Raw genomic sequence first — 14,104 nt, 5'->3', positions numbered from 1 at the left:
GTTCTCACTATCCACTGTAGGGTCTTGCAGTCAGACATGTTGGCCGGGCGGCCAAGTGATCCTCTGTGAGGGTGACTGCAGCCTCCAGGCTCTCCAGCCTATGGCACCGGACCCAGCGCGCCGTTTCCCTGGGCAGGCCCCCCACAAACTGCTCCAAGACTACTTTTGCCAGCATGCATGCCTCCCCCTCCGATGTCCCGGGCTGCAGCCACCTAGGCATGGTCCACATGAACGTCCAGTCCTCCCCTGCCATTTGACTAGCCCAGATCTATCTGCAGTGATCCTGTGGGGAGAGGCCCAAGAGATCCAGCACTGCATGGAAGATGTCGTCAAAACTGCCATGCGAAGCAGGTGGCAGGCTCAGAGCCACCGTCTAAGCGTTCCCGACAGCAGCGGCAGCAACCACAGTGCCTATTCTGTTTTTCGGCACCACTGTAGCACCACAGACCCACACAGTATTAGATAAGATAAGATAAACCTTTATTAGTCCCACATGTGGGTAATTTGTTGTGTCACAGCAGAATGTGGACAGTGCAAGTTAGAGTAGCAAAAATTAAGAAATAAATGGAATAGGATAAGATAAGAATAATAAGATAATAAGTTACTATATACAATAGAATAAAATACTATATACAACAAAATAAAATGCTACGTTGTCAGTAAAAAAGTTACACTTAGTGTTCTTGCACATGTGTGGATGTGTGTGTTTGCTCAGCTGCAAAGTCTTTGTTGTGGAGTCTGACAGCAGTAAGAAGGAAAGACCTGCGGAATCTCTCCATCCCAAATCGTGGGTTCCGCAGCCTGCCAATGAAGGAGCTGCTCAGTGCTGTCAGAGTCTCCTGCATGGGGTGGGAGGTGTTGTCCAACAGGGATGACAGCTTAGCCACCATTCTCCTGTCATCTGTTCAGTCACGGTTCAATCCTTTTCTTTAAAGGTTCTGTTTAAGCCGCAATGCTTTCAGTTCGGCACCTTGCACTTCCTCTCCAGACAGCTTTCCACCTGTCTCTGCACTCCACTGTCCACTGCCGGGGATGTGTGTGACAGGAGGCATGGTCTTTGGCTCCGCAGCAGAGGAGGGATGGTGCAGCGGGCTCGAGGGGCAGTGCCAGGGAGGCTGAGGTCCAGGTGAAGGAAGTCAGCCTGATGAATAAATAAAATCATCAATTATTCTTATTATAGTTAACAATAAGAGTCACTTGTGTTGATAGATCAGTACAGACTGGTATATGTAAAAGTTGAAATAGGATGCTGATTTAAAACCTGTCATGGTCCTGTGTCCAGTGATCCAGTGTCCATGTGTTTTTGTGTATGACTAATTTTCCTTTGATGTTTTGAGATCACTCTGGCGAGGGCATAGTTTGCACCTTCTCCTTTTGGGTAATGAGCCAGGAGGAGCAGCTGGGCGAGGAAGAACTCCTGCAGAGGTCAAGCTGGAGCAGAACTGCTGGTTCTCCATAACCAACCTGGCAGCTACTGGTGTGCAGGGAATATCTGTCAAGTCGAACTTTATTATAACAAATCACAGTGCAATTACAAATAGTTCAAATTCTGAGATCACTAGAGACGGAAGAACAACAAAAATGCAGCTTAATACTAACCTCCTTTGCTTGATGTGAGGTATCACCAGTTGTTGCCCAAACTCCTCCATGAACAGTCTGCCCATATTTGTATCCCATATTTCCCTAGTTTGCTTGGGATGTACTGTTTAAATGTACAGCAACCTCTAAAGGGCACCAGGCGCTCATCTACAGTCACATCAGTGCCTGGACTCTACATCATCGGCAGAAGAGGCACCGCCTTGTCTCATACATGGGAGCAAGTTTGTCTCACGCATGGCAGTCTTCTCTTGCATCTTTATCATCGAATCAAAGCACTTTTGTGATTTTATGAAACATTTTGAGTGTCATGGTAGCACGAAAAATTGTCCTACCAGACTCAGCATGCCATAAAATAGCTGGAGCTTCTTTGCTGGAGCGGTACACACTAGCGAGAATCAGCATACCCACATATGCCTGCGGGTCGATTCAATCCATCTTTCTCTACTCGTTGCCATACACATGTCACTCCTCCTTGTTTGTCATGTTCAGCACCACCTCTTCAATAGGCTTGAGCAAAAACAGGTCGTAACTTGACTTTATGTCATCAATACGAGACCGTATTAGGTTTGAACCATGGTGGCTTATCTCTCTCTCTGCTGTCAACATGCGTGTTACGGCCCTAGCAGGGCCTCTTCTTGAAATTGCCCTTGTGGGGGTGTGGTCTCTCTCCGCCTCCTCTTCTCTTGCTCCACCCCTCTGTCTCTCTCTCACTCTTCCCAGGACACAGCTGCTGCTCATTGGCCTCATTTACCACCTGGGCCCAGTCAGCAATCACCTCTCTGAGGTCATATAAGCTGGGGATGAACTGGATGAGAGAAGGTGGTTTTCTCTGGTGTCTCTAGATTGTGTCCTAGGTGTCGGAAGAGATCCTATGGTGTGGAATTGTGGAAGCAGTGGGGAGTATAGCTGCTTCATGTGAGTAGTGTGAGCTTGTGGGCGTCAGCAGCAGTAAAGCTAGCTGCTGCTAGTGACAGGGTGGGCCTGTGGGCCCCTGGAAGTTCCTCCTTGTGGTGTGGAGTTTGTTAGGTTGTTGGGTTCTTTGTTGTTGTGACCTTTTTTCTTTTTTGTAGTGTTATTGGTAAAAAGGCGTTGCCGGTTCTTTATGATATAATTATCTATAATAAAAACGATTTTATTTACTAAACACCTCTGTCTGTTCTCCTTTCATTCTGTTCTGGTCCCATTTGTTACCAGTCCCCACACACACCCCTAGACCTTCATCGTGGGGACGTAACAATGAGTCTTCTGTCACTGGGAAGGACCGAAGACCAGGTCAATTTTTCATCCTCGACTGGAAGTATTCTCCTGTCTCAGCGGGGTCCTCTTCCACAGTCCTCTTCCCTCTTCAGTTGTTTCTTCCTCTTCATCATAAGTGCAGTTCTCCACTTCTGACACTTCTTCCATTTTAGCTTCAGATTCTTCCTCATCATCATCGTCATCATTTTTCTTCACTTCATACACTTCTTCCATTTCTGTCATTTTGACCCCAGGGGACAACAGATGTTATGGAATTCAATAAAACACTCATAATTCAATCAAATTACATCAAATGTATTAATACACAGTACTGAGAAAAACGGTAAATGGTATTTGTATAGCGCTTTACTAGTCCCTAAGGACCCCAAAGTGCTTTACACATCCAGTCATCCACCCTTTCACACACTGGTGATGGTAAGCTACACTGAAGCCACAACCACCCTGGGGCACACTGACAGAGGCGAGGCTGCCGGACACTGGCACCACCGGGCCCTCTGACCAGCACCAGTAGGCAACGGGTGAAGTGTCTTGCCCAAGGACACAACGACCGAGACTGTCCAAACCGGGGCTCGAACCGCCAACCTTCCGATTACAAGGCGACCTCCCAACTCTTGAGCCAAACAAACAATCTAATAAATAAAAAATATATTTTGATTCCAAAACATTTCATTTGCTATCAAAATGACCCATTAAACCAGGCTGAATTTTTCGGATTTTTTTCTATTCAAATAAAAAGATCTGAACACCGCATTTTGCAACAAGTGCGCTGTAGCTCGAAAACAATATGGAAATTGTAAAATAATACAATTTCATCTGCAGTGTTGGAAAGGTTACTTTTAAAATGTATTCCACTAGAGATTACAGAATACATGCCCCAAAATGTATTTTGTAATGTATTCCGTTACGTTATTCAATGAATGTAATGTAACGAGTGTAACGTATTCTGAATACTTTGGATTACTTAATATATTATCAAGCTTTTTACAACTACATGAATGTACTATTGCTGTGTGATTTATTACTATTACTGAAGGATACTCGCAATACCAATACCAACTAGATTTTTAAATCTTAATATAAAATGAGTAACAGTGGGGTGGACGTTAGGAAAGGCTGCACTTTTTGCAGGGATCTCGTATAGAAAACTATTCCGTGCGTATTTAAAAGAGGTTCGAACCGTAAAGGCGTAAAACCGTAAAGGGACCTCTGGCTAATACGTCGGGTTCCGTGTTGGGCTCGTAGCCGAAAACTTGCTTTACTTTGTTGCCTGGGTCAGCTTTGCTAGCAAGAGACAGAGAGAGGCATTGAAAGGCTGCACCAAAAGAACTTATTGTTTCAGAGGAAAACACGAACACAGCGTAAAGTCGAGTCTTAATAGCTTACTTACAACTGGGCTCGTCAGGCACTCTTTTTGGCTGCAATGGTTATTATTATATTTACATGCTTCCAGCTCCCGTTTCTGCTCGGTGACAACTCTTACTTTTCGACTCTCCTTTTTCTCCCTCCTCGCGCTCTCTGATACATAAAGGGTATGGTAGTCCATTCTCCTTGCAGCATGGACTACACTGCCCATGATGCTATATTCTTAAGGGCAATGCCTGTAATGCCTGTGTTGAACAGTATTTTCCTATTTTTAAATTACAATTACGTTTTGCATGCAATAATGCCACTATTACAGATATGTTTCTAATGTTTGTATGTCGGGTAATAATACACTTGCTATGGCAGAAAGAAAATCTTATTCTGTAGAAGAAACAATATTTTGACTTATGAGGTAAATGAACATCACAGATAAAAAGTGGGGGGGTTTTAATAATAAAATATGTCCACAGACATATCCCACTGGAGGTGCAGATCTCACTCTATAGAACAGAAACAAAGAAGCACAAATGAAGTGTCAGTTACATACAATCTTGAAATATTTGATAGTTGACACACTCAGATTATTTATGTTATACTTGTGAATATACATATTTTGATCATTTGTATCTATAATGACATATGTCTGTTTAGATTCAAGCAGTTTGTTTATATTTCAGCAGAATGTGAAAATCTGAGAACACCAGGAAAAAAGGAAAATGAATCTTACCAGTGTTGCAGACATAGGTGATAGTACTGTAGGTGTCACTATAACCATCCTGTAAATTATTTAATCAGATGTTACTGCAGTGGTTGTGGCTGCTTTATTCCCAGAATAACCAGAATAATCACTGCACAGAGGAACATCAAGTAAAAGGAGAAGTTTTGAAAATAAGATTCGTCACTTGTTGAGACTCACCAAAGATTTCCAGTCACCTAAAACAGAAACCACAACACAACAAAATGTGTTGACCAAAAATAAACCATCCAAATAACATCTGAATTATTATTGCAGTAAAGTAACATAAGCAACATACATTTTGATTTACCAGTGCCTTTGTCTTTTTGTCTGAAACAAGGATAAAAACAGATTTTCGTTAGAGTGGAAAAACAAAAACATAATGTATTTACAAGTTCCTCTCTCCAAATATTTATTCGTTATCTGAATGAAAACAAAAGCTCAGGTTCTGCTGAACTAATGAAGGTTTACAGAAACATCTAAATTCTTTCTTTCCCCAGTTAGCACAGTTATTTCACTCAGTGTCAGCATTCACAGCAAATTGGGCAATTGTCATTAGGTGCAACTTTTTGTTACTTTGTACAAAGGAAATGTAGAATCCACTTGGCTCATTCATATAAAGTAAAACTGTAATTTCCCTTTAATCTGTCACTGAAAAGAGGGACTGGTGGTCCTGAGCAGCTGCCAGAATGAATGTAAATTAGAGTAATGATAGAAATGAAGTTGTAGACTGGCACACAAGAACAATGCTAATACCTTAGAAATAACATTTCTTACCTCTTGGAACTGCATTTCTCTGCCAAAAGTTAAGAAAATAAATTCATGAAGCCTCAGAACTCGAAACCAAATCAGAAATGTTGGACATAACAGTCATTTGTTTATGTTTTACTATCATAAAATAATGCAAGCTGAATATGAAATTAAATTGAAATTAAAGGTGAAAGTAAATGAACTACAGCTGGATTTTTTATTCTTACCAGTCCTGCTTTGATTAAAGAGAAAAGGCAATGCAAGAAGGAGGACATCCACTATCACCACTGCTCCGATCATCCACATCATTTTTTCTGCTTTAAAAGAGGTTGTGTCACACTTTAAGGTACAAATCTCAACACAATAAAAGCTTAATGTGGGCATGGTGTGACACAAAATGCTGGATCATAAAAACAGGCCTACAGATACTCACCACAAACTCTGAAACTGACAGAGGTGTGACAAATAAATCATCCCCTTATTTTTTTTATATCTGACCTTCAAGTTTTTCATTCAACATAACCAGATTCTGTAATTTCTGTTAATATCATTTACCTCATAATACTGGTCATGGTTTTCTAAGATTTTGTTCAGTTAGTTTGTAACACATAAAATATGTTCAACATACATTATTGAGGTATAACACAGAAAAGTATTGTATTATTCTCTTTTCTTATATTATCAGCTTTCTTTGTTTGCTGATAATGACTAAAAAAAACTACAGTAATGAAAAACTATCAGCTTTTAACGTGACTGATACACATTATGTTCAAGTAATTGTTTGCATCAATTAACAATTAACCCTTTTATTCATTTGAAAAACTCCCACCTGTAGTAGCATCTCTGCTGAAATTCATGGGAGTACCAGGAGCAGAGGTCAAAGTGCTTCCAGAAATAAGTGATGGATCTAAAAAAACAAAACAAAACAAAAAAACATTATCTGCTGGAAAGAGGTCGTGATAGATCCTATAGTACAAAAAACATTCACAAACAGAAACAAAGTTCACTGTGACTAAGTCTGTTTATGTGATCATCTGTAGACACACTGTAAGTTCAGATCAAAAAGCTAAAACATTTACAAATTTGTTTAATTCAAAAACTATAAAATTAGACCTACTGCAATTAATGAATATGTCCAGATGTTAAAAAATGCATTTGACAGCAATTAATTTAAGGCTTTTTATTCACTTGTAATACTCTTACCAATAGTTGTGTCCCTCATGAATGTGTCACTTGTGAAGTTCGTAGCAGTAGAAGGTGCAGCGGTCAAAGTGTTTTTTTCAGCTGCAATAACATAAGATGGTGTTGTAATTGTTTCATTATTTGAGTTTCTTGTGGATTCACCTCAGAAGGCATTTTCCTTCCACTAGTGCAATACAGCCATACAACACCACAGTGTCAATGTTTTACACATAACATTTAACTTCAAAAGAATATTGTTTTGCTGTCATCTGATGTCAGTGCATAATACTGAATGTAATATAAATACATCTATCAGTCCTCAGTATTCTGCTCCCTGGACGGATTTAAATCAATTAAACAAATATGCAATTTATTTAAGAGGAAAATTATGTATGTTTTCCTAATATCTGTTCCATTTAAAGGTAAGTAAAGACTTAGAAACATCTGTTTATGTGTCTTCTTTGGTTTGAAAAAACTGAAGACCTATGTACATCCTATACTGAGGTATGATATAGACCAGCACAGTATGATTACTTACTTTGTATACTGATGAAATATATGTTGCTGTGAGGAGACTGGTATTGTTCTCCTTTATGTTGTGACATGTAAAAACATGTGACTTCAACCTCAGCAGGTGAACTCTGCTGTATCAAAGAGAGGAGCTCAGTTCCTCTTAATATCTGCAGACAGGAGATGGGTGTAGAGTTTCTTCTTCTCGTAAAGTACAAAAAACACTGAGTCGCAGAAAAAGATGATGGAGCCTGACAGTTCAGTGCGACTGAGTCTGTTTCTGTGATCATCCGTGGATTCACTGTCAGTTCAGGCCGAGGAGCTAAAAACAAACATTTGTTAAATTACAAATGTTTCATATATTTGAAAATAAAATCTAACAATAGAAATTGTTCTGAAACTTGTTTTTTTCAATTATCATGTCTGTTGCACATGATAATTTTTTCTCACACACCCACAAGTTAAGAACACCTTTGTTGTTTTGTACTAATATTGTAGTTTAACATTCACATATTAATACATTACTGCAGTATTTACACTGGAAATTTGGTCCTAAATGCATTTAGACTTAAATTATTTCAACCAATTGACAGTTTATTTATGAATGAATTTATACATCCCTCCTAAGATTAGTTAATTCTAAATTAAATTAAGCTTTATTAACATAATTTTAGCTTCCTTGTTTGAAAAACTGAAGAACTTATGTCCATCATATACTGAGGTATAATATAGACAGTTTAATCACTTACTTTGTATGCTGATGGAAGATATGCTGCTGTGAGGAGACTGGTTTTGTCCTCCTTTATGCTCTGAGCTGTAAAAACATGTCACTTCAACCTCAGCAGGTGAACTCTGCTGTGCCATAGAGAGGAGCTCAGTTCCTGTAATTGTCTGCTGACAGGAGATGGACGTAGATTTTCTTCTTCTCATAAAGTACAAAAAACACTCCGACACATTAACAGAAGATGGAGTCTGACAGTTCAATGTAAATGAGTATGGCTCTACGCTCATCTGTGGATTCACTCTAAGTCTGGGACGGGGGGCTAAAAAAATGCAAACATTTCTCAAGTTAAATAAACCAAGGTTTTATTTACTTGACAATAAAATTTAATAATAGAAACCACTCAGGGAGTACATTGCAGTAGCATTTACTCACTTTGTATGATGAGTGCTGACATGTTACTCACTGGAGATTTATCTATAAAAGTGTAATAACAGGTCAGTTCAACTGTAACAGGTGAACTTTGATGTATCCATGACAGAAATTGAGACCCTGTCAGAGTCTGCAGACAAGGAGCTATTCTGGTAATTTTATCTCCTGAAATGAGAAAATAACACTCAGAGACAGGAACAGGATTCTGACAGTTCACTGTGACTGAGTCTGTCTCTGTGATCATCAGCGGGCTCACTGTCAGTTTAGGTGGACGAAGATCTGAAAAATTAAAGTATAAATTAGATTATTTCAATAGATTATTAAAATAATAATCTAATAATCATATTACTTATTTTACATTATATATAAACTATTGTGTATAAGTGAGCACTGAGATATTAATAAACTCTATAAATATTGCTGAAACATAATATTAACTGTGTATGGTAGTATTACAAAAAGTATTCATGATGAGCAAAGCTGAGTTACTGTGGAGAAGCTCTGGAGACAAAACAGAAAAAAATGATCGATTCTTATATAGGGCTTTTCTCTGCTCTCCCAGAGCACTCAAAGCGCTTACAAACGTCTGATGAAGGGATGAAAACATGAAAATAAGACTGACCTTGTGCTTTGATTTCATGAAAGGAATCTGAAGAAGGAAAAAAGAAAAGATAAAACAAATTGAACAATAAAAAGATTAAAAATTTTAACTAGTGTTAGAGGTCTGACATAAACAAGTGACACATGCTAACAGCCATTATGAGTGAGCCCATATTAAGGACCAGATGGCATGAACAACAAATGAACCTGGTAAGAAGTTTAACTTACACATGAGAACAACTAGCATTAGGAGATCAGCCATGATTAAAAGAACAATGTCAATGTGCAGAACAGACTACAGCAGTCTGTCTGACTGCTCTGACTCTCACCTACATTAAATGTCATCAAGAGAACTTTCTTTCAGGAAAACCACAGCCTTCACATTACCTGCCCACAGTGAGACACACTTCACAAAGACGTGCAATGATACACTTTTTTAAACCTTCACCCGTATAACTAGAATATTTTTAATTGACCCTTTTGTAGGTACAGAAAAGTTAAATTGTTTATTGGTCATATGTGCTGCTTTGCTATTGTGTCTCTTAGAGGCCCTTATTCATTAGAATGATAGGAAGACTAATACATACATGCTTATTATCACATACATCTCGTTGCATCATATAAATACATTTTTTCAATGTTTTGGTGGAGGGTTGTTATCATGTTGGCCCGAATAGATTATCAATGAACTTTTAAGATGCTGTTACATATTTATTAAAACCTTCCACCTCATTCATAAACATGTCATTGTGTGCTGACTGCAGCTTTGTATTTAGCATAGAAATATCAGTGAAAACATTTAAAAACACACTGTAAATGAGCATGTTTTCTGATGTGTTTTTCTCAAATAAATTGTTTGTTCTTTTCAAATGATTTTTCACACTCACTGTAACTGATTATCTGTCTGAATGCTGTTGTCAGCACACGATCTTAATCAGCAAACATCAGCTTACAGGAAATGGATACTATTTTGTATGGTCTTTTTATAGTGTTATATGATTACATTTTTACAGTTGGTGTGATAAAATAAAAACATTTATGCACTCAGTATTGAAATGCTGATGTTAGACAAAGACATGCAGTCTTCAGTCATAACTCAAATTCTCACATCTCTGTGAACTTTAGCACAGCTCAGGTGCTTTGATCTAAATTTAATATGCTGACAATCCATGTTACTTGTGGCTGTTATTTTTCATTAGGTGTTTAGTTTGTGGTCACATAATGCACTAAACATGTTGCATATCGTGTGATGCCTCACTTTGTTCCTTAAAGTCATGCTTGCAGAAAAAAAAACAGTTTTCACTCTAACTGGCCGAAGTAAGACACATGCAGTGTTGGGGAGTAACGGAATACATGTACCGCCGTTACGTATTTAAAATACAAAATATGAGTAACTGTATTCCGTTACAGTTACCGTTTAAAAAGGTGGTATTTAGAATACAGTTACTTTGCTGAAATAAAGGGATTACACAGCAGTATTTTCCTGTTTCATATGTTCGGCTAATGGAAATGCCCTCTCTAATTTTGGTTTCCACGCCCCAAACAAAACACGCACTAAGAGGCTCTAATGCCTGTGTCTCAATCTCGCGGCCCATGTCACCTCTATTTGCGGCCCGCATAATGATGTGAAGAAATATTTTAAAAAAATATTCACAAAAATGATTTAATATGAAGGCAATAGGCAGAGTGTTACAGGCATAGCCCTAAAGAATGTAGCTCCATGGGCAGTGTAGTCCGTGCTGCAGGGAGAATGGACTGCCATACCCGCTATGTGTCTGTGAGCGAGGGAGGGAGAAAAAGGAAAAGTACGAGCTGTCACCGACCAGAAGCGGGAGATGGAAGCATGTAAATATAATAATAACCACTGCAGCCAAAAAGAGTGCCTGACAAGCCCAGTTGTAAGTAAGCTATTAAGACTCGGCTGTACACTTTTTTCGTGTTTTTCTCTGAAACAATAAGTTCCGTTGGAGCAGCCTTTCAAAACCTCTCTCTGTCTCTCGCTAGCAAAGTTGACACAGACAACAAAGTAAAGCTAGTTTTCGGCTAAGAGCCCGACACGGGACCGACATATTAGCCAGAGGTCCCTTTACTACGGTTCGGAGCCGCGGACCTGTTTTATATACGCACGGAATAGTTTTCTATACGAGATCGCTGCAAAAAGTGCAGCCTTACCTAATGTCCACCCTACTGTTACTCATTTTATATTAAGATTAAAAAATCTTGTCGGTATTGGTATGGCGAATACCTTCAGTAAAAGTAAGAATTCACACAGCAATAGTACATTCATGTAGTTGTAAAAAGCATGATAATATAATAGGTAATCCAGAGTATTCAGAATATGTTACACTCATTGAGTAACGTAACGGAATCCGTTACAAAATACATTTTGGGGCATGTATTCTGTAATCTGTAGTGGAATACATTTTAAAAGTAACCTTCCCAACACTGGACACACGTCACATAACATGCTATGATACACTTTTAAAATCTTCACAAATGTAACTACAATATATGTAGCTAAATATATTTTAGTGCGTCAGATCAATGTAGTATCTTGTTAGCATAAATAGATTATTAATTAAGATGCTGACACACTTATTTTGATTTAGGTATTTATTTAGTGATCACATAATGCACTGAAAATGTTAACAGCACTACAATGATAAAGTGTGTGATGCCTCACTTTGTTCGTGGAAGTCATGTTGTCTTTGTGTCATGTTTTGAAATACTTGCCTCAGTTCTAATTTAGAAAAAAAATTGTCGTCATGCCCTCCTGTCTTTATGCCTGTGCAGTGTGAGGATAAGTCATATGAGCCCCAACAGGAAAAGGATGTGGTGTATTAGTGGGCCAAACCAGAGGCGGAGCCAGACATTTGAAACACCCGGGGCTTAGCCCTCTTTTGGGGGGGGGTTTGTAGAAATGACTGAAAGATTAATAGGCTCTGTTTTGAGTTTTGTTCAAAAAAGAATGACTTCATATAGGAAAAAAATATATCACATATGCAGGACACGTTAAACTAGTTTTTTAATTAAGCAGCAAGGCAGAACAAAATCAGGGCTGTATCAAGACACAGGGACTAAACCCCAATTCAACCAGACCCAGAACTGATCCAGAACTAAAACAGGACTACAACAGTTCAAAATCAGGACTACTTAGGACTTAACCAAGACAGAACCAGAATCAGAACTAGATGATAGTAGCACTAAAAATCATCATAGACCTGCACTACACTTGTTTTTTAATTCTACCAAAGTACACTATTTAGATTGAGAAAAGTTTATATAATTATTTAGCCTTGTTGTGCAAACAAGCCTGCATAACTTAATAAATATAGAATTTGAAAAATAACAAACCTAAAAAGAAACACTAGGTACGAGATACATGAGTACCTATGATACGGTGATACTTTGGGTAAACAACCATTTGACTAACATGTGTGTCTCACCTGCTCTTGTTCCATCTCTGTTCTGTCCACATTCTCCATCTCCCTCTCTGTTCCTCTCTCTCCCTCTTTGTGCTGACAATAATCAAATATACAGCTGAAACCAGATATTTACATACTCTTCAGATAAAAACACTTTTTTTTAATTGTAACATCAAATCAGACTAAATGTTTATTTTTTTTAGATTGATAAATATAAAAAAACATATTTGTTAACTTTAAGAGTAAAGAGAGAAACTATCTGTATTTCTTAATTGTAAATGGCACCAAATTGTATTCAAAATTGAGCCACACTTATGGAGCTCCACAGTTCTTTTTCTGGTGTTTTGGTGGACATCTCTGGATTTTCCCATTTTAAAGAAACAGACTCTGTGTTTTGCCTTATATGCATCCACAGCTGTGCCACCAATTTACTCACATGGACTCTCAGAAGCTTCTTCGGCTCAGAATGGAATCATCTGGTTTTCTTATTAATTAACAATAAACTTAGTGTATATGTACTCCTAAATTTGATGAAAGTGATAAAAAATAGACAGCTAGCTCTGTCTCTCTTTATTGTCAAAGGAGCTTGCAAAGAAAAGCGTCTGGACTTCTTTAAGTTTACTTGAAGACGTTTCACCTCTCATCCGAGAAGCTTCTTCAGTTCTAAGGTCAAATGGTGGAGAGTCCCAGATATAAACCTAGTGGGAGTATCCCCCCACAGAGGGACAAAAGGACCCCCTGATGATCTTCTAATCGCCTGAGCCAAGGTGTGAAACTGGGTGTGGGTCCCAATCAGCCAGAGTTTCGGGTGTGTTCATTGTGAAACCTGGCCCCACCTTATCATGCGAATTCCTGAGGTCAGATGGCCCAGGATGTGAGTGGGCGTTAAGGCGTCTGGGAAGGGATCTCAAAACTGGATTATAAATGGCAGAGAGTTGGTGTCGTAAACCCCCGCCTCTGTTCAAAGATGGTCGCTCACAGTGGACATAGATGGCTTCTTTCACTCCTCTTTCAAACTCCTCTCTCCACCATTTGACCTTAGAACTGAAGAAGCTTCTCGGATGAGAGGTGAAACGTCTTCAAGTAAACTTAAAGAAGTCCAGACGCTTTTCTTTGCAAGCTCCTTTGACTACGATGACCTGGATGACTGAGAACCTTCACAGACGTCTCTCTTTATTCTGACATTTAACTAATTCAAAAGATATTTCAATATTTATTTATCCAAAACAAAACAAGTTTACTCTAAATTGATGTTGTACAGTAAAAAAATGTTCTTGTGTTTTCCATAAAGTGTATGTAAATATCTGGTTTCAACTGTGAATATACTGCTGTGTATTGAAATACCTCTTGTTTTGCATAGAAATATACTGAACAACATACAAAGCATAATATATAAAATACTACCTGAGTTTTTTCTTTGAAAGAAGCCCCTTATGTCCATTCTTGTATATCAGTGCATTACTGAAACCGATTTATTTAGCCGTGGAGGGAAACAACTGAAAATATGAAATAAACACACATGTAAGCTAA

General features: G+C 38.5%; 1 protein-coding gene across 2 annotated transcripts; it reads right to left on the bottom strand.

The window, feature by feature from the left end:
• Positions 1 to 3,814: 3,814 nt before the first annotated feature.
• Positions 3,815 to 8,563, bottom strand: LOC146387151 (uncharacterized). 2 transcript variants are annotated; one of them, XM_084928541.1, is made up of 8 exons: positions 8,146 to 8,563; positions 7,425 to 7,718; positions 6,908 to 6,988; positions 6,534 to 6,611; positions 5,932 to 6,021; positions 5,253 to 5,750; positions 4,946 to 5,151; positions 3,815 to 4,718 (listed from the first exon to the last, which is right to left on the bottom strand). In XM_084928541.1, exons 1-6 carry the CDS (start codon positions 8,405 to 8,407, stop codon positions 5,728 to 5,730), a joined length of 828 nt encoding a protein of 275 aa, XP_084784667.1. In that variant the 5' UTR covers positions 8,408 to 8,563; the 3' UTR covers positions 3,815 to 4,718; positions 4,946 to 5,151; positions 5,253 to 5,727. The 2 variants fall into 2 exon arrangements, with proteins under 2 accessions (XP_084784667.1, XP_084784668.1); XM_084928542.1 differs by having other exon boundaries at positions 5,932 to 6,018.
• Positions 8,564 to 14,104: the final 5,541 nt, after the last annotated feature.

The sequence above is a fragment of the Perissodus microlepis genome, chromosome 5 (genome assembly GCF_051167445.1).
Source record: "Perissodus microlepis isolate ML-2025 ecotype Zambia chromosome 5, ASM5116744v1, whole genome shotgun sequence".
NCBI classification, from domain to species: Eukaryota; Metazoa; Chordata; class Actinopteri; order Cichliformes; family Cichlidae; genus Perissodus; species Perissodus microlepis.
Note: the sequence above shows the minus strand (reverse complement) of the source record. Positions and strands in the feature narration are given on the sequence as shown.

What these genes read in the sequence shown, in the direction of transcription:
- LOC146387151 (XM_084928541.1), bottom strand. Translation starts at nt 8,407, where the DNA reads ATGAGCGTAGAGCCATACTCATTTACATTGAACTGTCAGACTCCATCT. An exon ending in ATATTTCATCAGTATACAAA is followed by an intron (nt 6,989 to 7,424) that starts GTAAGTAATCAT and finishes ATGTTATTGCAG; the next exon opens with CTGAAAAAAACACTTTGACC. An exon ending in CAGCAGAGATGCTACTACAG is followed by an intron (nt 6,022 to 6,533) that starts GTGGGAGTTTTT and finishes CCTCTTTTAAAG; the next exon opens with CAGAAAAAATGATGTGGATG.